The sequence below is a fragment of the Lates calcarifer genome, linkage group LG5, assembly GCF_001640805.2.
Source record: "Lates calcarifer isolate ASB-BC8 linkage group LG5, TLL_Latcal_v3, whole genome shotgun sequence".
Lineage (NCBI taxonomy): Eukaryota > Metazoa > Chordata > Actinopteri > Centropomidae > Lates > Lates calcarifer.
In genome coordinates, this window is record NC_066837.1 from 14,881,977 (window position 1) to 14,904,488 (window position 22,512).

At 40.5% G+C, this 22,512-nt stretch overlaps 1 protein-coding gene and 1 long non-coding RNA gene across 2 annotated transcripts; one reads left to right on the top strand and one right to left on the bottom strand.

The window, feature by feature from the left end:
- The first annotated feature begins 1,132 nt into the window (after positions 1-1,132).
- pds5a (PDS5 cohesin associated factor A) lies at positions 1,133-22,086 on the top strand. Its single transcript, XM_051070642.1, is given in 35 exon segments — positions 1,133-1,306; positions 2,013-2,165; positions 9,086-9,277; positions 9,279-9,290; positions 9,419-9,505; positions 9,775-9,872; positions 10,763-10,889; positions 11,264-11,344; positions 11,462-11,602; positions 12,064-12,179; positions 12,461-12,555; positions 12,681-12,826; positions 13,149-13,300; positions 13,665-13,778; positions 14,030-14,111; positions 14,220-14,268; positions 14,382-14,521; positions 15,148-15,263; positions 15,851-15,956; positions 16,122-16,282; positions 16,473-16,596; positions 16,763-16,921; positions 17,109-17,177; positions 17,322-17,458; positions 17,678-17,801; positions 17,962-18,166; positions 18,442-18,556; positions 18,803-18,935; positions 19,049-19,168; positions 19,430-19,492; positions 19,818-19,969; positions 20,060-20,147; positions 20,247-20,515; positions 20,772-21,069; positions 21,684-22,086. Coding segments are annotated over 34 exon segments (4,224 nt in total). The 5' UTR covers positions 1,133-1,306; positions 2,013-2,051; the 3' UTR covers positions 21,723-22,086.
- On the bottom strand, positions 10,612-13,757 carry LOC127142482 (uncharacterized). Its single transcript, XR_007813258.1, has 2 exons — positions 13,608-13,757; positions 10,612-10,878 (listed from the first exon to the last, which is right to left on the bottom strand). It is a non-coding gene; the product is annotated as an uncharacterized LOC127142482 (long non-coding RNA).
- Positions 22,087-22,512: the final 426 nt, after the last annotated feature.

Consider the following 22,512-nt stretch of genomic DNA (forward strand, 5'->3'; position numbering starts at 1 on the left):
ATATCTTCTATGACCAATTATATTTAATGTAAAATCTGGTGACTAGCTGTCATTAGAAACATTAAGTTGCAGATGGTGGAAACATTCAGTTAAAGTACAAACTGTATTTGCAGTAGTAGAGTAGATTAGATCCTTGTAAACAGCATGCAGAGATGTTTTTGTCTTAAACTTAAATACTTCTATCTATTTTTTTAAAACACATATAACTGCATGTCTCTGAAATTACTATTAGATTGTTGATTTCTCCAATGCTGTGACACCCTCACCTCAGCCATGTCTTATTTTCTTTTTCTTTCTTTCCTCTTGGAACTTAGTCCTTTTTCCAGGTCAAGCAGACCCTATTTTCACCATTACATATAACCAACTGAACGTTATATCATGTCAAGCGGTACTGAAATGATAAAATAGTGGTTAGTCACGGTCTCATACCTTATTGAAACAAAAGCAAATGCTCTGCCTCGTTCTTGAAATGGGTAAAATTGAATCATTTTTCCCAATTGTTGATTACCAGTTGACCACCAGGTGTCACTACTCTCACCAATTTACTATTTAATCAAGAAAGTTAAGGCGCTGAATTTGTGGTTATAGTAGTACAAGTGATGATAACAAGAAATAGTAAGGTTAGTTAACGTATTGGTAGCACAAATAAGTGTTGGAAGACTATCACATTAGCCCTTAAAAATACAATGTAAAATGAAGTAACATTTTTTGTCATGATGATGATTCATTTTAGTAGTATTGGTAATACACAGTATATACACAAATGCCATCAATGCAATAACAGTGTAAATTTATACTATATTGAAATGAAAAATAAAAAACGGTGGTGTTGGTTGACAGGTTGATCATTTGAGAATAAACTCCCCACTGTGGTGAAGAAACAGAAAGTTGAAGGGAGCTGTTTGTTCCTGACTCCCGCCATGTATCTAATGGTGCAGTACTGCTGTGAGACCGAGGGGGGCGCTCTACACCCAGCCTTCACACAGACAGCACTGACTGAACGGACAGAGAGCTTTGTGCCGAAAACTAAACCCAACCTGTGTCAGACTAATGAATTAAAACGGCCCACTTGAGAGGTAAATACCAACGAGGAATCGCTCGGCAAACGTCCTGGGGGTTTTATCCGTAGTTGTGTATTTGAAAGCAGATTCATTTTGCATTTGTTAGGGTGTTCAAAACCCTCCGTGGGGGCAAGTTGGTGGTGAGAGAGGAGGGCTCAGGGCGACGGTAGCAGCAGCCCTTCTTCGTCTGAGAACTAGCGGCAGTACGGAGCGATGCGTTGAAGTTGGAAAAAAGACAGTAACAAGTAAATTAGCTTCATTTTTAAACTTCACAAAGTAGTTGCATTTGTTGTAAACCACAGGAACTGACCACGACCATGGCTATTTGAGGCAGAGATGATTGGATACTTCACTTCCTCTGTGATTGTCTGTAGCTGGAGATGTGATGGGTACCTGAGTAGTTTGCGGCCTAGGCTAGCAAAGTAGGCTAACCCAGTTAGCTTGCACGGCTAACGTGAATTAGCCGCTCTCTGCTAACACGACTTCCTTCCCGCAAAATGCTAGCCGCTAGCCAATGATGTTTGCACTGCAACTAGCTAGCTCATTTGATAACCTGTATGACAGTGGACACACACCGGCGGCTCTCCTGCTGTTTTTAAAGTGGTTTTCCAACAACTTGGTAGTTCACGGAGCTGTAAGGTTAGCGAAAAAGCAGTTGAGCTTGTTTCTGTAGCTGTGCGGTGTTTGGTGAGAAATTTTACGGAAAATATGGAGCTGATGTTTAGCTGGGGCAGTTTAGCATGCAAGCTAATAATATGCACAATGCTGGTTTAATGTTGCCTTTCTGTTTGAAAAGTTTTCCGGATTGGGATATCGTTAAATATACACGCACGGTTTTGTCATTTTAAGCAGGCAAAACGGATGATTGGCAAATGAGAATGATGCTTAAAACGAGGTTTTTGGTAAGTGCGGTAGCATGGTTGTGTTGAACTTTTGTTTTCTGACCCATAGAGGCCAGTAGAAGACCGTGTGGATCGTACATCAACAAGCATGGAGTTCCCGCAACAGCAGAAACCGGCGGGGGACGGAAAAATCGTCTATCCTCCTGGAGTGAAAGAGATCACGGACAAAATCAGCAACGATGAGGTGGTCAAACGATTGAAGGTATGTTGATGGGGTTTCTTGCTGCCAAGATACATTTGCTCCAAGTTTTAACGTGATATGTATCAGTGTCCAGCCCCTGGCACAATGCCAAAACCCTTCTAACTTTGTAAACTACTGGATTATTAAGTAATAAGAGCCCCCTCACTTATGGCAGGCTGTTTCCCCCAGTCATCTGTCTCTTCTCTGTCTGAACAACACCACTCACAATCATGCTGCTGCCACCACCACCATGCTATTATGATGTTGTTGAACTTGAGTGTGACATGATACAAAACAGGAGATAGTATTGTTCACAAGTGTTGAAGGCTCCCAACTTTTCCAGCCCTTCATCATGGAAAAATGGGATGATCCTAAAATGTGATCACAAGAAAACAGTACTCTCTGAAGCTATTTGTACCGCAGTCGAGCAAAACAGTGACTCATGTTTAAGGGAGATTGAAGAAAACAGCTGCACTAATGGAACAGATAATAACCAAGATTTAGTTGACCTTTTTGAATATCAGCAGCACTCAAGTAGTCAGAGGAGGAGTAAATGCAGCATACCAGGATGTTCAATGTAAAAACTTACATATTAATATAAGACATGCCGGTGCTCTGAAATTTGAATTGTACCTTGCAAAAGTAAGAATATTTGTAATTTTATTAGCAATTTTTGAGAGTATTTTTAGTGTGTGCCTGAAGAATTGTATCATGAATTTATGATCATAGCATTTCATTATTTAACGATTTAGTGTATATTTTATTTGTTGGAAGTTAATGTTTTACAGATTTAATGAGTTTTGTCTTGTGTAATAGAACTCAGCTCATTGAACCACAGTTTGATTCTTTCATGTATGATATTTCCGTATTGGGAAAATATTTAAACAGTATTGTGATACTGCTCATCCAGTCCTTGTTGAAATCTTCAGTAACTGATTTTTATGATGGAGGTAAATTGTCACATTCAAGTTGACATGTCAAACTTGTTAGTGAACAGGTACTTATTCACACATTTAGCAGTTACAGAGAAATGTTATTATCCATTTGAAGTTGTGTTTCTTGGCTTCTGGCAAACAAAGCTCAATATTTTCTCTCCTTTTAGCTCTGTTTTTGGTCTCTACCAACCCCTGAAGGAAATATTTGGCTTTTTTTAGCTCTATGTTTTTTGTTTTTTTTTTTAGACCCACCATGTTTATCAGCTAGTCTCTTACTGTGTCTGTCTGTCGTTTGGTACTGGTCAGGTAGTGAACAGTATGTTCACTGAAAATAGCTGCCTGCTGTGGCTGAAAACGACACTATAAGGGCAGTGAGAGTGAACCACAACAGTAGCTGCGAGGGGAGCTGTAGATGCAGGAGATAACACGCTGTAGGTTCAAGACTACAGGCAACCACTTTCACATGGTCTTCACAGTCATTGTTGTTTTTGTAGAAATATTGATTATAGCCACTTCAGACATGGGGTATAAACTTTTCACATGGCATATGGATATCTACCCCTCCCTGTGCATCTGTGTTTACAGGGATCCTGTGACTCCTCATAATCACATTAGATTGTTTACAACACTAATGCAGAAATGGATTCCCAACATCCTAGAATTGCGTTTATAGAGTAGCATAGTGACCATAAAGTGTACAACCCTTGGCCTTAACACTATGGACAGATGTGCTGAATAGCAGGTTGTTGACTGTGGTGTAGAAGAGCTGGTACTAATTACATGTGCAGTAACCTAGGCCATCATTTTGTGGAAGGGATTTGAGATTTGTTTTGTACCACCAGCAGAACAATCAGTGAGCAGACAGCTTATTTGATAAGAGTGATGTTCCACTTGTTTTAATCTACAGTCAGCCACTGATGTAAGCCATTCTACAGTTTGGTCTAATGGTTATTATAGCACCAGGCTTGTTACAATTAATCTTAATCTATAATTAGGTCTTTCTCCTATTTGAATATTACATAACTGTTTATGTCGGAGCGAAATAGAATCTACACAGCTTTGTTATTACTGGAGATGTATGCTTAGGTTTCATATCACATGTCACTACGGTCTGTTTTGTTGAGACGGTCCCTCCATTGTGAGTCCCACCCTGCCCTGTGTTGTGTTGGCATCATGCCTCGATTGCCTGCATAAGTTAGGGAAGAGTTATATGGAGTCTGGGACTTGCATTGTTCCAAAAACAAAAAAGAACTACTTTGATTTTTTGCTTGGAGTTCATCAAATGCACCACTCCATTTGATCTCTTTTTGGTCCTTAATGCTGTGTTCACTTTGTGTGCTGCAAAACACAAAACGTGTAGGAGTAGCCACAAAGCTGAATCTGTGTTAGCCAGGCATTAAAGAGGAAACAAATGATAAATGGGCTCACCCTGTAACAAATTCTCTCTCAACTCATTGAAGCTTAATATAGAATTTTTGTTACTGACATAAAAAGGAAAAGAACAGACTACTTTTGAAAATCTCTATTTTTGTTGGTGTAGAGTGGAGGTTGTGTGGCTGCAGCTGGGAGTTGCTAGACATCTTTCCAGATCATGTTCCTCATATGTTTACAAGTGATCTGTAATGTCATTCTGGTTGTCCATATCATAAATCTACTAAGTTGTGCTTGTCTGTACACACAAGATCTATTTCATGTTTGTCTGTCCTGAGAGAGGGATACCTTTTCTGTTGCTCTTCCAGATGTTTCTTTAAGGTCTTTGTCCTTTTCCGATTTCATGGTCTAAGGACAGAGTGTGTTGTCCACTGTACAGGTTTTTGTCCCCCTGAGTTAAATGTGTGATATTGGGGTGTACAGCTTGTTATAGTGTATGTATGTTTAATTACAAAAAGTAGGAGTTTATTGTTTGTTTGGAATTGAAAGTTACATGGGTAGTTGGAAAGTGTTTTCTTTAGGAACAAAATAGCTTTCAGTAATATTTGATAAAAATGCACCCCTCAGGGCCAGTGTAGGAACTTATTCTGTAGTCAACCCAAGTCAAAAAGGGCCAACTGCCTGATTATTGATGTTGGTAAGTTGACGGGTAATTAAGATGAGTGGGTCAGCCCCACCTACTTGTAATGTAGGAGGAACAGTGGTGGAAGAAAACTGATTAACAAAAGAATTGCAGTTATTATCCTCTGTGATTCTAAATTCTGGTGAAGTCTTCTGTAAATACTTTGTTCTCGTTGAACGTTTAACTTTAGCGTGCACTTGCAACACTTGAGAAACTTCAGCCAGCTCTGTTCAGGTGATGAAAATAAGAGTGTGACCTTTATCAAGACCAGTTTACTTAACTGCCAGTTATGTTTCATATTGCAGTGGAATAAGAGCCTGGAAGTAATATAGTTGTTAAATCAAGAATCAACTCTGAATTGACTATCAACACCAAGAATCACAATAGAGTCCAATTGAGTCCACTTCCAGCTCTTAATGATGCAGTGAATAGAGATGGTAAATGGAAAGTAATGCTCTTTGGATAACTGTCTTAATGACTCTGTGTATATTGAGTTTTGAGTACAATTGCTTGTGTTGTAATGACTGTAAAGATTGTTTTAGGCACTACAGATGTGACCTGCCACCATCAGACCTCACATTGTTGGTGAAATAGGCCAAATAAGGGTGTTTATAGTTTTGAAAGAGTAACAGCTAACTGAGTATACCCAGTGGCTCAGCCCCAAGTATTTTATTCCAGCATAGACTGGTCACGTTCTCTTTGATCTATCATGATCATGATCTCATGATCTATCTGTGCACAGGGAAAGAACAGAGGATGCAGAAATGGGACACAAAATCTGCTCAGTCTGACTGTTTATTGCTGAGACGACTGTGTATCTCAGTATTTTGGGAAATACCCCCAGTTGGCAAAGAAGTAGTGCCCCCACACAGTTAATTGGTGAGCTGTAGCTGTGCTGGTAGAAGTATTTTATTATCTTTGGACAGAGCCATGCTAGCTATCTTTATGCTAAGCTAACAGACCACTGGCTGTAACTTCATATTTATCATACAGATGTTAGAGTGCTATCAACTTTTCATCTAACGCTCAGACATGAAAGAAAATAAGGGCATTTCTATTCCCCTAAAATTAAGAATTGTCTGCAAAGAGGCTCCTCTGGCACATTGTTTTAGACACTTTCATTGTACATTATAGTGATTGCATGTTGCTTTGAATCAAATCAGGTGTTTAGACCAAAAACAGCCCTGTGCAAGCGTCTGTGTTGTTAGGGTTTATTGCCTTTGGTACCAGTTAGACAATGAAATATGATCCAGGAAGGTAACCAATCAGTGAGTTTAAAGTTTACGAGGCACCAAATCTCAGCCCAGATGTTTATATTAAGGGAAGCAAATTTACAACTCTGAACAGTTATCGCAGCAACAAGTTTGTCCTCTGTGGTGATGATTAGTAGTTAACAGGAGAACTGGACCAGGACTGCCCCTTAAAAGTCAATGAGTCAGTGCATCTGTTGAAAAGACCCTGAGCCAAATCACAAAATGTAAGTTGATTCATTGTTTTTTTTTTTTTTTTTTCCTGCCTCACAGTACACAGAGCAATCCAGGAGCAACAAACTTTATAACCTTCACAAGTGACCAATCCACAAAACTAACTGAGCTATGACCAAGACGCCAAGTTTCACTTTGGCTGACTGTGTGGAAATCACTGAAGCTCATGTCATTGGATTTTTTTGATTAGCAGATTGTCTATTTGAATCAATAGTCAAATTTTCGTATTGAACAGCCAAATCTGATTTTACTGACAAAGCAGTAGTATTAACCAAAGTAATCTACCAGGAATGTGTGCTTGCATGTACCCAACTGACCCACAAGTAGCTTTGCCAGATATGATGCTACATTGCACTCTGGCAAAACCAGGTCCTGCTTTTTTCCTGGACCACACTGTGTTGTTTTGCCATAGCCCGCTGTGCCAGCACTCCACTGTGCCGGTCATGTTGAAGTGAATGAGTGGCTGCATTTTTTCCACACAGCACTGATGTCTTTTTGAAGACAGCTGGAGGGTTCAGTACTCTTGTTAACCTGTTTGAAAGACATGAAGGGTGAGCAGGGAAAAGGCACATTTTTGACTCCACCCCGGGGAAGGAAATGGTTGTCGCTTCAGAGTTTATCAGATGATATCAGAGCCACTTGCATAAATTACATGGTTAAATTGTGGGTTAATTTCAGTTAAACGTTTTGGAACAGCACAACTGTCAGACTTTGCATCAGACTGCATCATCAGTCTAAATAAACGACAGTAAATTTAAGGTTCAGAGACATACACATACTCGTACAGCTCAACAGGCCCACACACTCGTCTCTGTGGAGAGTCTTCACCGGCTGGGTTGTGACTGTTTCTGGTAAAACCGGCAGAGGGTTGGGGTGTGTGTGTGTGTGTGTGTGTCTGAATGTGTAGGAGTGAGTACGGTGCTCTGCAGTTTGCTGGAGCTGTTGGCCCATCCCCCACCCCGGCTGGCAGCCTGGCTGTTCAGTGAGCTCCACTGCTCTGCTTCATCTCGCTCTCATACACACAAACACACACACACACACACACACACACTAGAGGAAGTGGTAGGTTAAAGCATGGTGTCCTAGTTCCTATCCATAAGAACTGAGATGTTTGATCAACCTCTTGAGACAGTAGTGTTCATCGTTTAAACCTGGAAAAATCTCTGGCAATAAAGAACAATTCCTGTCATTTAAACTTTGTTTGCTCAGAGATAATGCATATAGACAAAGGCAAATTAAAGGTCAACCCTTATGAGCATAAATTCATTTTGGATCTGTAATACACTGTTGAAATCCTTTATTTGGTGATTTAATCCTCTGAAAGTTACAGCACTCTGTGATATGTCAAGGTAAAGTGTTTCTTACCTAGCATAGCTCCAGTGAATGATGCCATGATGACGTTAAATGTCTTGTTTTGGCTGAGTAACAACCCAGGACCCCAAAATATTTAATATCCTATCATTAAAAAAGTAGCAAGTTTGCACATTTAAGAACCTCAAACCTCCAAACTCAGTTAATGAATCAATCCACTGTTGCAGTTAGAACATCTTCAGCCCATGTTGTTGGACTTGAAGCTATTAACTGTTAATAAAGTGTCATTTATTGGGCTAATGCCCAATTCTGAAGTTCTATAAGGCTTTAGCCTCATTAGCTTAAAGCTTTGATTGTCTGGTCGTACGTCAACTTGTTTCTCTACAAACAAGCTCTTTTAAGCCAAGTGACTTTGAAATTACTTTGAATGCTGGTGCTTATAGTTCATCTCCAACTTCCATGATTGTTTCTTCCTTGTTCATTCTTGATACATTACCATTTAATCGCTTCCTGTTGAACAATGGATGCATTGGATCCCGTGGTCCAAGATTGCAGCCCACTGATTCCAGTAAAGGTTTCTCTCTGGGTGTCTAAGCTGAAATTGTTTTGAATGCTTCAGTGTTTTTGGGACTATTGGAACTTGAACATAAGAGTCTTTCTTTCCTTGTTCACATATGTTTTCAGAGCATTACAGTCAGAAGATCTTTTATTTTATTGTGTATGAGGGTCATGACATGCATTTCCAACTGTGGCCACTGTGCTAAAGTTGCCTCAAAAACAAGCATTGTTCCTGGGGGGTTTGTTTAAAACAGAAGAGCAGAACAAAATAATTAAAAAGAAACCAGCAGTTACAACTCATGCCAGCCAATAATGTGAGTAGAGCCTCTTAGAGTTAGAAAATGGTTGTTTGCCTCTTTTTAGGTGGAATTTTCTATCTCAAGTGCTGCTTTTGTAATTTAAGTATTTCATGCTAGGATCCACATCCTTCAGTTTTATGCTGATACTTTCTCCACAGCCAATTTACTAAACATGAAGAGCATTAGACAACTTGGTTTTCCTGATGCAGAGCAGAGATCAAACATTTACTACTAATTAAAAATCTTGCCACTCTGTACACTTCCCAGTCTCACCTTTCTCTTTTGATGCTTTGTTTCACAGATGGTGGTGAAGACCTACATGGACATGGATCAAGACTCTGAAGAGGAGAAGCAGCAGTATCTCAGCCTGGCACTCCACCTCGCCTCAGAGTTCTTCCTCAGGAACCCCAATAAAGACGTACGGCTACTGGTGGCCTGCTGTCTGGCTGACATCTTCAGGATCTACGCCCCCGAGGCCCCTTACACCTCCCATCGACAAACTCAAGGTTAGGAACTGCCCCCTGGGCAACTGTACGAAATCCTCCATCAACTTGGCACTAACGAGAATACCAGAAAACCACTCGTCTTTTCAAAAAACAGTTAACTCATATTTGTTTTCTTGTCTTTTCTCCAGGACATCTTCCTGTTTATCACCAGACAGCTAAAGGGGCTAGAAGACACCAAGAGCCCTCAGTTCAACAGATACTTCTACCTGCTGGAGGTAAGGAACCATGAAGGGATGAAAGACAGGATTACTACCTGTGTTTACAGCTGAGACAATTAGTAAAATAATTGGTTGGATAATCTGCAGCTATTTTGACAATCCATTAATTGTTTGGCATTTTGGAAGCAAAAAAGTTAATGCTACTAATTCTCAGATTCCAGCTTCACAAATGGCAGAATTTCCTACTTCTCTTGGCACTGTTGGATGGACTGCAGATGAAGGAATAACATTTTCATTAATGTTTTTTTTTTAATGTGTTTCTATAGAACCTGGCGTGGGTGAAGTCGTACAACATATGCTTTGAGCTGGAGGATTGCAATGAGATCTTCATCCAGCTCTTCAAAACACTCTTCTCTGTCATCAAGTAAGGCCTTTGTTATCTCCTGCTGTGTGCTTTTAGTGTTTTCCTTTTTATATCTTTGACCTTCACATTGTTTTTCCTCTATATTCTGAAATATTACTGTTTATCAGACCTTCATGTTCCACCACTGTCCTTCTGGTATGCCTGATATTAACATGCTTCACTTAGTTAGAAACATGCTGGCTGATAGACAGGCTGATAGAAATGATCCATGAGCTTCCAGATTTGATTTCATGTTTGTATTGGGGCTCAAAGTGAATATCACAATTAATTATCCTTAGTAACAATTGCTGTTGTCGTATTAAATACACATGCACAAGATTTCCCTTCCTCTTAGTGGAGCTCTTATTAATTCTTTGTGCTGGAAATCATGGAATATTATTAATATTTATCTAACATATGCAGTGGCTAAGAACACTTAAGTATTTGTTTGCTAAAGGGGGAAAATATAACTAAAATGTTTTATGTTTCACATGTGTTGTGACTATCAAAATAATTCATATTATAAAGAGATCTAAATGTTTTTGGCTTCTGTTATTTCATTCCATTAATGGGATGTTTGTGTGACTATATTTTAACAAATGTTGAATAAGATAACTCTTCTGGTGGAATATTTTGATTGGTTAGAGAGGAGTTTTGTTGATTTCATTTCCTTTTAGGTGATATTATTATGTGATTAGTTGCCCATCTCTAGTATGTTTGATTTGCTCAATTAAGACTAGAGCTGTTTTACCACAATGTGTAGAGGAGGTTATGATTAATAACCATTCTTTATTTTTAATTTATCACAGATTCTTTCTTCTTCTTTTGTTTTTGTTCTGTCTCGTTTCATCAGGTAACGCTTGAGTGCAAAATGTCCCTGTCTCAGTCTCTCTGTCCCTCTTTCTCCACAGTAACAGCCATAACCAGAAGGTTCAGATGCATATGATGGACCTGATGAGTTCTATCATCATGGAGGGAGACGGAGTCACACAGGAGCTGCTGGATACCATCCTCATTAACCTCATCCCTGCACACAAGGTAAGACACACACTGTTAGACTGTGTATAACACAAAAGCTGTGTTTATCATTTCTTTAATTACTTTGTGAGACTTGAGCAGACTATCAACAACTTGTTTGAGACCTCTTTGCATTTTTTCTTCTTTCACTCTGTTCTTGGAAACCTATTCTGAGCTGAGTACCCCACAGCTTTCTGTTTCCCATTGAAAATCTGTTTGAAAAATATGCAAGGCTCATTGTTGACATTTTTCCAACCACTGTCAGCTGACGTCGTATTTGACGCTGACCAAAAACTTGAAATTCTGTGCATCTGTTCTGTGACAGGACTGTAGCTGTTTCAGTAAAATATGCATAGTTGAATGAACTAATCAGTGTTTAACTTTCCTTGGAACAGAATTTGAACAAGCAAGCGTACGATCTTGCCAAGACCCTGCTTAAGAGGACCGTCCAGACCATAGAGACGTGCATCGCAAACGTGAGTAGCATCCTGCTTTCCACTGCATTTGTTTTCCCTCCGTGTCTCAGTTATTCATTTTCAGTTTAACTCTGTGTTTTTGTCTATCTCACACTCGCTTGTTTGTTTCTTCCTCAGTTCTTCAATCAGGTTTTAGTGATGGGCAAGTCGTCAGTCAGCGACCTATCAGAGCACGTCTTTGACCTCATCCAGGAACTGTTTGCCATCGACCCTATGCTGCTTACCTCTGTCATGCCACAGCTGGAGTTCAAACTGAAGGTAAAACACAAACACCCACACACAGAAATGATCACAGCACACCTCACCTCAGACCACAGAACATCAGTTTCTGTTGATGCAGCGCTCAAATGTAAACATTGACAGTAGTCATTGATAATCATTGTGTATTTTTTTCATTGTTTGATTATTTGCAGGGTAATGTTGATGGCTTTTTTAAAGCTTAGTCACATTGTGTATCATGTTTAGATAATCAGCAGTGCAAAATAATGTCATCACTTCTACTCTCCTGGTGAAACAGCCTTGAAGAGGCTCGTCAGCTTGTGCTTTTAAGCTGCATAATGCAGGGAGATGGAAAAAAGAGAAAACTAATAAAAAGCCATTTTTAAGATGTTCCATCATTTTAAAAAGTGATCTTTGCAGTATGGCTAAGGCACATTGTTAATGGAAAAGAAAGATAAGGAATCACTGATCTTCAAATGTATGTGTTTTTGTGTTTGCAGAGCAATGATGGCGAGGAGCGTCTAGCTGTTGTACGGTTGCTAGCGAAGTTGTTCGGGGCCAAAGATTCAGAGCTGGCCTCGCAGAACAGACCACTGTGGCAGTGCTTCTTAGGACGGTGAGTTACATGAGTACACACAAACACACACATTCACTCAAAGTGTGCTTAATGGAGGATTGGTTGAGGTAAATAGTGGGAACACCTATAATCAGTTGACTGAGTAAATAACACAGGGAGTGTGCATATTCAATGAAGAGTAGTAAAACATACGCTTAGTTTCTTTTAGACACTTAATTTGTAATTTATCCATCAATCACTTGTTCCTTCACCTGCTTTCTCAAAGTATGATGCATGACTCAGTTGAATTTATTTTATGAGTAACAGATTTTTTTCTCCAGGTTCAATGACATCCACGTTCCAGTGAGGCTAGAGTGTGTAAAGTTTGCCAGCCACTGCCTCATGAACCACCCAGACCTGGCCAGAGACCTGACAGGTTTGTTTTTACTTGTGTTTTTGTTTTGGTCCATTTTTCCTCTCCCCTCCAATTCAGTCATTTCTTGCACATTATTCTCTGAACAGTATTTTGGTTACATGTCTTTCTCTTCTTTATCCAACCAGAGTACCTAAAGGTGCGTTCCCATGATCCAGAGGAAGCCATCCGTCATGATGTCATTGTCACCATCATCAACGCTGGGAAGAAAGACCTCAACTTGGTCAACGACCAGCTGTTGGGCTTCGTACGGGAAAGGACTTTGGACAAGAGGGTGAGACAAATGTGCACTCACACACTGTGCATCAGTGGTGCACATATTATTGTAAGCATGCAGGAAATGACTCAAATGACATTTTGGGTGGTAGTAAATATTTAGTTGCCTCATCCTGATTATCAGCAGTCAGGGACCTTGGAGATTTGCAAAATGAAATATCTGAGTTCTTGTAGACTAATAAAGTTTTAATATGCTTTGGTCTGAGAGTATGAACAAACACTACTTTCCTCATAAAACAAGACATATAAATTGACTTTGCTCATCTTGAATACTGTCCAGCCTGATGTGTTTTTTTCCCCTCTGCTTTCTCCTCTTGAAGTGGCGTGTGCGTAAGGAGGCCATGATGGGCCTGGCTCAGCTTTATAAGAAATACTGTCTGCACCATGAGGCTGGGAAGGAGTCTGCCCTGAAGATCAGCTGGATCAAAGACAAGCTGCTGCACATATACTATCAGAACAGCATCGATGACAAGTGAGAACATTCATACTGTACATAACAGCTCAACAGCATGCATATATGGATGATTTAATAGCGTAAGGAACAACACAGCTGTTATGAATTTTCCATCCCGTCAACATGCAGTTTGTGGCTGTTATCATGAGAAATGACCTAAACTTTTAGAGAAACAGCCGACAGAGCAGGGACTTTGTAAGGACTTTGCATCTGATGTGTAATAAATTTTCCTCTGCAGCCAGAAGAAAACATACAGAGGGTTGCAGCAGACCAGTTAAAAGTAGTGATACGTAGACAAATTCTGAAATTAGTATGGACTTCTTACTTGTTCTTTCGCTCTGTGTTCATTCAATTAATTGTAAATTTTATCCCCTTTCTTCAGGTTATTAGTAGAGAAGATCTTTGCCCAGTACATGGTCCCTCACAGTCTTGACACGGAGGAGAAGATGAAGTGTCTGTACTACCTGTACGCCTGCCTGGACACAAATGCTGTCAAGTCAGTAAACCTGCAATTTCGACATCTCTCTGCAAAAACACACACACACACACAAATACTGCCCCTGTTTGTTTTCGTGTATATCATTTTATTTATCAAACACAGAACTGCTCAATGGCACCAAACCCAACCCAGTTTCTGCACAAAGTACATATCACAAGGACAGCGTATTGATCGTCTCGTGTTTTTGCCACCTCTCCTCCTCTCACTTGTTTCTCTTCTCTCTTTGTGTAATTGATCTTTGCTCTCAGGGCTCTGAATGAGATGTGGAAGTGTCAGAACATGCTCAGAGGCCTTGTCAAGGAGCTGCTGGACCTTCACAAGCTGCCAGTGGTGCGCTGACACAAACAGTTACACACAAAACTTGCAATCTCCTCTGTGTTTTTGGATGCAAATGTCTCAACGTATCTGTAACTCGCTTCTCTCTTTTCCTCTTGGTAGTCTGAGGCCAATAATACTGCCATGTTTGGGAAGCTGATGAGTATTGCCAGTAAGTTGGTAACGCACCCACACAAACAACATTTTGACTTTTGTAGTTGTCACTTCTTTATAAATCCTAATCACTTCATCTTAACTCTGCCTAACTCTGCTTGGTGTTTACAGAGAACCTGCCAGATGCGGGAAAGGCCCAGGACTTCATGAAGAAGTTTAACCAGGTTCTGGGTGAGGACGAGAAGCTCAGAGTCCAGTTGGAGATGCTCATCAGTCCGACCTGCTCCTGCAAACAGGCTGAGATCTGTGTGGTGAGAGGACACTGAACACTCATCCATCTAGCATAACACTCACTCACAAACAAGAAGCCAATCTTCTGTCTCTTTTTAGCACATATACATGTGCGTATAACACACAAGTGTTAACATTGCACACACATCATTCACCAAAACATGATCAGGCCTCAGTGCTGTGAGTTTGTTTTTGAGCTCAAGTTCCACCCTGTTGCAGCCAGAAATCACTCAATGCAGCTTTAAATCCCAGGGGACTATGTGGTTGTTCAGAGAAAGAGGGAAGCTGTGTTACATACTGAAAATAGTTCATCTGTATTTCCAAGGTGCAGTCAGTGGTTTGCCATAAGAAAGCAAATCATGCATCCTCTATTTTTGTTTTTATCCTCATGATGATGGTGAGGTAACCTCTCATGGTGAGGGTGTTTTGATCTTGAACTCTGTACAGACCAAATAAACAGCAGATGGATGTGTCCTCCTGATGTGTTTGAATTACAGTTAGTGGGATATGAAACTATAATATGACCAGAATGGAAGATTGTCCCAGATGTACCATTACAAGTCTTCATGTAAATGCATATACAGATATATAAGCACAAATCCATGAATGTTGGTATTAACGGTATTACTGTTTGTACTGTGTGCAGAGGGAGATCACTCGGAAGTTGACATTCCCCAAACAGCCCACCAACCCCTTCCTGGAGATGGTCAAGTTCCTGCTGGAGCGCATCGCTCCCGTCCACATCGACTCTGAGGCCATCAGGTCAGAAAAACTCCTGATACTTTACACCACATTGAGTGGTTTGTTTGGGTTTTATTCTCCACATTTCAGGCTAAAAGATTTTCACATGCTCAAGTCTAAATTCTAATGGATTACACTGTTTATATTTTGATTGAAATTGAAAGGCATGAAATTAGACTGTTAATCCTCCTCCATTAGATATTAGACTTGTTGTAAAATGCACTGTAACAGAGGCAAACCAGAAGTGTGCGTTTCCCTATCTCAGTGATAAAATGCTTCATGTACTTCTGTGTTATTGTGTAATACCATTAACAGGCTTTTCTCATTCACTGAGACACCTAGTGGGGGTGAATTGTAACTGCAGGCCTCAGTCAGGGTACATATTTAACCCTTTCTGCTTTATGGAAAAACACCATGAGAGAGGAAACACTCATACTACATGGCTTCTAGTACTTAAGTTGCACAGTGTAACAACTTCTTTAAGTTAATGTCTTGGTATTTGTTGTTCTTGTATATCTACAAATGCTTCATTTTGTCTGGAAAAAAAAAACTACACAGGTTTAGATGAGTATGAGGATGGTAGGATAATTTACAATGTTCTGTTTTAGTGCTCTGGTGAAGCTGCTTAACAAGTCCATTGAGGGCACGGCTGATGATGATGAGGAGGGTGTTACCCCTGATACAGCCATCCGCTCAGGCCTGGAGCTACTCAAGGTACATAACATCGGGCAAGCATGGAGGTTTCAAGTCTGCAAAAGTTCATTTTTGTATTGCAAAGTGTGCATGATTTATAATTAATGTGGGGGCTTTGATATATAAAAATGCTGCTACTGTCTTTTAAGGCTTAATAAGTAATTTGATTAATTTAATTTCTTTTAGGTCCTGTCGTTCACCCACCCCACGGCATTCCACTCGGCAGAGACCTACGAGTCTCTGCTTCAGTGTTTGAAGATGGAGGATGACAAAGTGGCAGAGGCGGCCATCCAGATTTTCAGAAACACTGGGCAAAAGATCGAGACGGAATTACAACAGATAAGATCGTAAGAGATTTATGAAAAAACAAATTGATATAAAGCAAATATGTGCAAATGATAAAATCACACTACTGTTGAATCTCTTTCTAAGGCAGTAGTCTCCATACAGTGTAATCTTTGTCTAATCTGACTCGATCTAAAAAGGTTTATCTGTTAGAATCAATCAATATCAATTAATATCTGCTGTGTCCATCAGGACCCTGATTCCCATCCTGCATCAGAAAGCTAAGCGGGGCACACCACACCAGGCCAAACAGGCCGTCCACTGTATCCATGCCATCTTTAATAACAAAGAAGTGCAGCTGGCACAGATTTTTGAGGTAATGAACATACAGGGATCTACCTTGTGTTACAGTTGGAAGATGGTGTTTTTTGTTTTTATTTATGTCAACTTGCACTGTACAATATGTTCTTGTCACCTGTTTTTCCACCCTGTGTGTTATCATTTATTTAAGGCCCTCACTCTGTGTCTTCTTGCACCTCCAGCCTTTGTCACGTAGTCTGAACGCAGATGTCCCAGAGCAGCTCATTACTCCCCTAGTGTCATTGGGCCACATCTCCATGCTGGCCCCAGATCAATTTGCTTCACCAATGAAGTCTATTGTGGCCAACTTCATCGTGAAGGACTTGCTCATGAATGACAGGGTATGTCTAGATCAAAATATATACTCAAACAAACACATGGTATCATGCATTTATAATGGTACACTTTGTATATATGTTTAGATGCTTAATAAATGCCAATTGTTGAAATTGACAATAGCATGTATATATGAAAAGAAAAGATGTGGCTGTATATAATATAATACATGTCCAATCTTTGTGTCTCCAGTCAGTGGGAAACAAGAATGGCAAGCTGTGGACCACTGATGAGGAAGTCTCACCTGAAGTTCTAGCTAAGGTAATGTTCATTTTTACTTCATTAATACACATCCAGTATCTTGTGTTGATGATTCAAATTTTGTTTAGTGCTCTTGTAGAAAAGAATGGGAAGGCAGATAGTAAAGACTTTCTCTAATTATTCGTTCTCTTCTTGTTCCCACAGGTGCAGGCCATCAAGCTGCTTGTGCGTTGGTTGCTAGGAATGAAGAACAACCAGTCCAAATCAGCAAACTCCACCCTGCGCCTGCTGTCAGCCATGTTGGTCAGCGAGGGAGACCTTACAGAGCAGAAGAAGATCAGGTATCTCAGGGGTTGAAGGTCACTGTGCTAGGTCAGAGGGGCATGTGTGAGAGTTTAAAAATGGCTACATTTAGTGTGTTACTTCATTACTATTACTTACAGTTTTCATACTCCCTGAAACATGGAGCTTTAGGAGTTATATGAAAGCTAACAGCCCCTTAGGGAAACAATCTAGTGTCCATAAAGTTAATTTTTTTGTTGTTTCCTTCTTCCTTGCAGTAAATCAGACATGTCTCGTCTGAGGCTGGCTGCAGGTGGAGCCATTATGAAGTTGGCCCAGGAGCCTTGTTACCATGACATCATCACACCTGAGCAGTTTCAGCTCTGCGGCCTTGTTATCAACGTCAGTCTCACTTTTACATTGTGTCTTTTTTTTCTAGGTGTAATGGGAAGAAAACGTTCTCTTTAGGCAGTACAAAAAAATCCTCTTTACTCTCTTGTTTTAGTTGTATCAATTGAGTTTCTTTTAATACTCCACTAAGTTTCTGCTCTCCTACATATAGGATGAATGCTACCAGGTTCGTCAGATCTTTGCTCAGAAGTTGCACTTGGCTCTCGTCAAACTGCTGCTGCCCCTGGAGTACCTGGCCGTCTTCGCCCTGTGTGCCAAGGATCCGGTGAAGGAGCGCCGTGCCCACGCCCGACAGTGCCTCCTCAAAAACATCTCCGTCCGCAGAGAGTACATCAAACAAAACCCGCTCGCTCAGGGTACAGTGTTCAAACTCGGGATGTTTTTGTGCTGAAGCTTCGTGTGCATGAGGATGATGGGGGGGAAAGGGGCTGCATGGTTTGCTCTGATTCATTAGGTGCTTAATTGCTGAAAGATACACCAACTTTTCCACCTCAGCTAAGCATGAAGGCATTATTTCCAGTCAGGTTTTTTATAATTGTTAATTGAAAATGCACATAAACAATAACAACTAGTTGGAAACATATTTATGGACATGAAAACAAGTTCTCTCTCTCTCTCTCTCTCCTTTCAGAAAAACTTGTCTCCCTCCTTCCTGAGTACGTCGTCCCATATATGATCCACCTGCTTGCCCACGACCCAGACTTCACAAAACCACATGAATATGAGCAGCTCAAAGACATCAAAGAGTGAGAGTTGACATGTTTTTGTGTCCTTAACTGACACATTCAACTGAGAATTTGTATCTTCGAAAATATCCTAATTTCATGGCGCACACACACACACACACACACACACACACACACACACATACACATATATATATATATATATATATATATATATATATATATATATATATATATATATATATATATATATACATACATACATAGTGTTACACAGCATGTTTACTGTGTGCTTTTGTTGTGTAGGTGCCTGTGGTTCATGCTGGAGGTGCTGATGACCAAGAATGAGAACAACAGTCATGCCTTTCTAAGGAAGATGGTAGAAAACATCAAACAGACCAAGGATGCACAGTGTCCGGATGATGCAAAGGCCAATGAGGTACACACATGCATGTATTTGTGTATGAATAACTAACAAAAACTAAAACTAACAAAGCAACTCTTTGTAATCAGACAATCGTAACAGAGTTTCTTTTGTTGTTGTGGTTACAGAAGCTGTATATTGTCTGTGATGTTGCTCTCTTCGTGATCGCCAACAAGAGCACTGCATGTCACCTGGATTCTCCAAAAGACCCTGTCTTACCTTCCAAGTTCTTCCTCATACAGGACAAGGCAATACACATATACAAACACACACCATCCATTGTATAGATAATGTATTCTCTCTTGTGGAAAATAGTTTCAAAACAAACTTCCTCTCAAACCTCTTAAACATAAATACAAGATTTTTTTCTCTTACATCCACTTTAAAAAAAATAATAATATAGGCACACACGTTGAAGATAAAAGCCAAAAATCATGACCTTTACAGCTGACATTTCTGCTTTAGAGGTTTATGCTAATCAAATTGTCTGTTGTAATTTATTTCAACAGGACTTCAAAAATGATAAAGAGTATCTGTTGGCAGATATGAGACAAATGCTGCTCACTGGGAAGGTAAATATAAAATACAAAACACTTCACGCTTTCATAACTACTGTAAATAACCCTACAGTCAGGAGATTGCTGAGCGATCTATATCAGAGTTTATAACACTTAATTATCAGGGGGTTTATTTAGTTTGGTGGAGGGGCAACAAACAGGTACTTCACTGTGATTATGAGCTGAAGAGGTAGAATATATTAACCATTTTATTGTGAGTATAATGCTCATGTCAGGGTGAGGGCCACATGTGGAACATTAACATAGACTTGAGTGGTATATTGAGGCCTGACCACTACACCCCACCACTCTTACACTACACCACTCTCTCTTTGTGCAGCCTAAACCAGCTCCAGTGTTGGGAGCGGTGAACAAGCCTCTGACAGTACCAGGGAGGCGGATCTTCACCAAGACCACCACAGCCTCAGACACAGCCAGCAACACCAGCACCAACTCCTCTCCACTGAGCTCCTCAACCATCAACAAGAACAGGTAGTCGCACACTTACTCATATATATATAAACATATTAAGAAAACAAAACATATTTCAACTGAGTAATTTAAAAAAAATGTGTCTTGTAGTAACAGCAACGTTGCCACCGAGTCATCAGAGAGCCGAGCGCAGGAGAACAATGAGAACCCAGTAATCAAGAATGATGAGGGGAAGAAGGTAAGGTCAGAGAGGACAACCAGGTATCAACTGGAGCTACACATGCTCCAACCTAAAGCATTGTTTTCTGTACTGAGCCTTTTTGTCACCATCTTTCAGGAGGAGCCGAGTCAAAACGTGACTCCCGATGCTGGGACAGAAGCATCGCCTGTCAAAAGACGTGGCCGTCCACCTAAAACGGCTGCTGCTCCCTTAGCGGCTGAAAAAGAGGGAGCGGCGGCGCCGACAGGAGGGGGCGGAGCCGGCCGAGGCAGGAAGAGAGCGGCTGACCCCAACTCCAACCCGTCTGCAGAGTCAATCAACATCAAGATGTCAAAACAGCAGCAGCAGAATGATGAAGGGACAAAGAGACAGATTGACTTACAGAGGTAAGAGGAGAGAAAGTGGTCGTGGAAAGAGAAAAGATAATAATAGATGGATAATGTAACTTCAGGTGGAATTTATCATAACTTTGTCTCTTTGGCAGATAAGTAATAAACTAGAGGAAACTGGCAGGCCAAAAGGAAGGTTTCACAGTGGTGATTTTAACTCTATTATCCCAGCTTCTTGTCTCTTTAGTCAGTACCCTTATCCTGAGGCTATGTAGGAATCTTTCCGTCCTTCAGATGTCACCTTTTCTTTCAGCAAGTTTCCACTCGTGAGCAGAGAGGAGGTAAAAGTGAGAAAGCCTGGAGAGGAGACAGGGAGAGCTGTAGGGACAGTTGCCCTCCTCCTGGGCAGCGAGGGTGACACTGAGCTAGAGCTGGAATCCAGCCCAGAGGGTGTTATCTGTGACGGGAGGGACAGAGAGAGATACCCCCTCCTGACACAAGGACAGACCAGCTGTGCAGCCAGGTCCAACACACACAGCCAGGGAGATACCAAGTCCACAAGGAGGGTTGTCCCCTCTGGCAGGCAGGGAGAGCCCAACAGTGGAGTGAAGGTGGGCGGACTGGCAGTGAGTTGGTTTAGTCCATGATGTCTCTTAAACAGCAAATCTCGCTATAAGGCCAAACACAACGGTCTAAGTCCTACGTCTCGCACAATACAACTACAGTGAGTTTGTATCTTAAAGAAATATCTCATTATTTTGGGAAATATACTTTTTTCTGAGACTTAAATAAGAAAAACCGATACCTCTCTCATTTTGTCACGTACAGAGCCAGCGCTGGAAGGTACTGAGCTTAGCATAGAATACTGGAAACGGCTAGCCTGGCTCTCTCCAAAGCTCAAAAATTTGTTTATTCATTTTCAACATTGTGGTTTTCAAGCCACGAATTAATTCTGGTCGTGAGAAATACTAAATCCACTGAATTTTTCAGAGAACCTGCATGACAAACGTAGAAAGAGGAGTTTAAAATAAGTGGGTGTTCGCTAGACAAGAAGGGTCTAATTAAAGATGTAATTGTTGCGTTGCATTATGGGAGATGTAGGCTCCAGTTTTTTTAGGGGCTTAACCTGTACTTAAAAGTAAGAAAAGATTCATTCATTCATTTATATCATCATGACAGGTGAGAGGAAGAGGGATGATTGGACTGACGCTGTGTTGTCTTTCAGGTAAAGAGAAAACCGGTGAAGGTGAAATCAAGACTGTAGAGAATGGGCCAGATTCTTCCTCATAACCTTCCCAATTCCCTACGTACATGCTCCTCTGACTCTTAAAGCTTTCCTGGACACATTATGGACCTTTCGTAAAACACACACATAAAGGATACATACACACCTGCGCACACACACACACCACTGATAACCTAGAAGGTTTTAAACACCTTGTAGTCATGATTTGAAGCTCATTGTATGTAGGTCTTACTCAAAAAAACATGTTATTTTTTCCTTTGTGTTTGTTGCTCTTTGCTTCTTTTGTGGAGCCGTTTTTAAGAAAAAAAACAGGATGGACATTTTACAAACATTTTAATCTGGATATGATTGTTGCTTATTAAATTCCCTGGGAAAAATCCTACTGTATGTCTCCTGACCTCTTCCTCCTCGTGTCTTCTGTTGCACAACATTTTTATTTTGAGCTCACCCGTTTTACTTAACACAGTTGTATTTTGTAAATACCCATGTGCAACTTTCCAGTTAAACTTTTTGAATATCTAAGACAGTTAAGAATTGCAGCAAATGGCTAAAATATGGGAACATCAATGCATTTAACAGATGTACCGGCACCAAAATTTTATAAACTTTGGTATGTTTAGGTTTCTAACTTTGGTATGTTTAGGTGCTTTAGCTTGGTTATAGCGTTACAAGGCCAGGTAGAAACTCTCGGTGGCTTCTTAACTGCCACCTGTAATGCTTTTCAAGGCCTTTTGATTCATTTCCAGTGTGTTCATGGACAAATTTAAGCTTTCCAACATTTCTGGATACTGTGTTCCAAGCTCTGCTT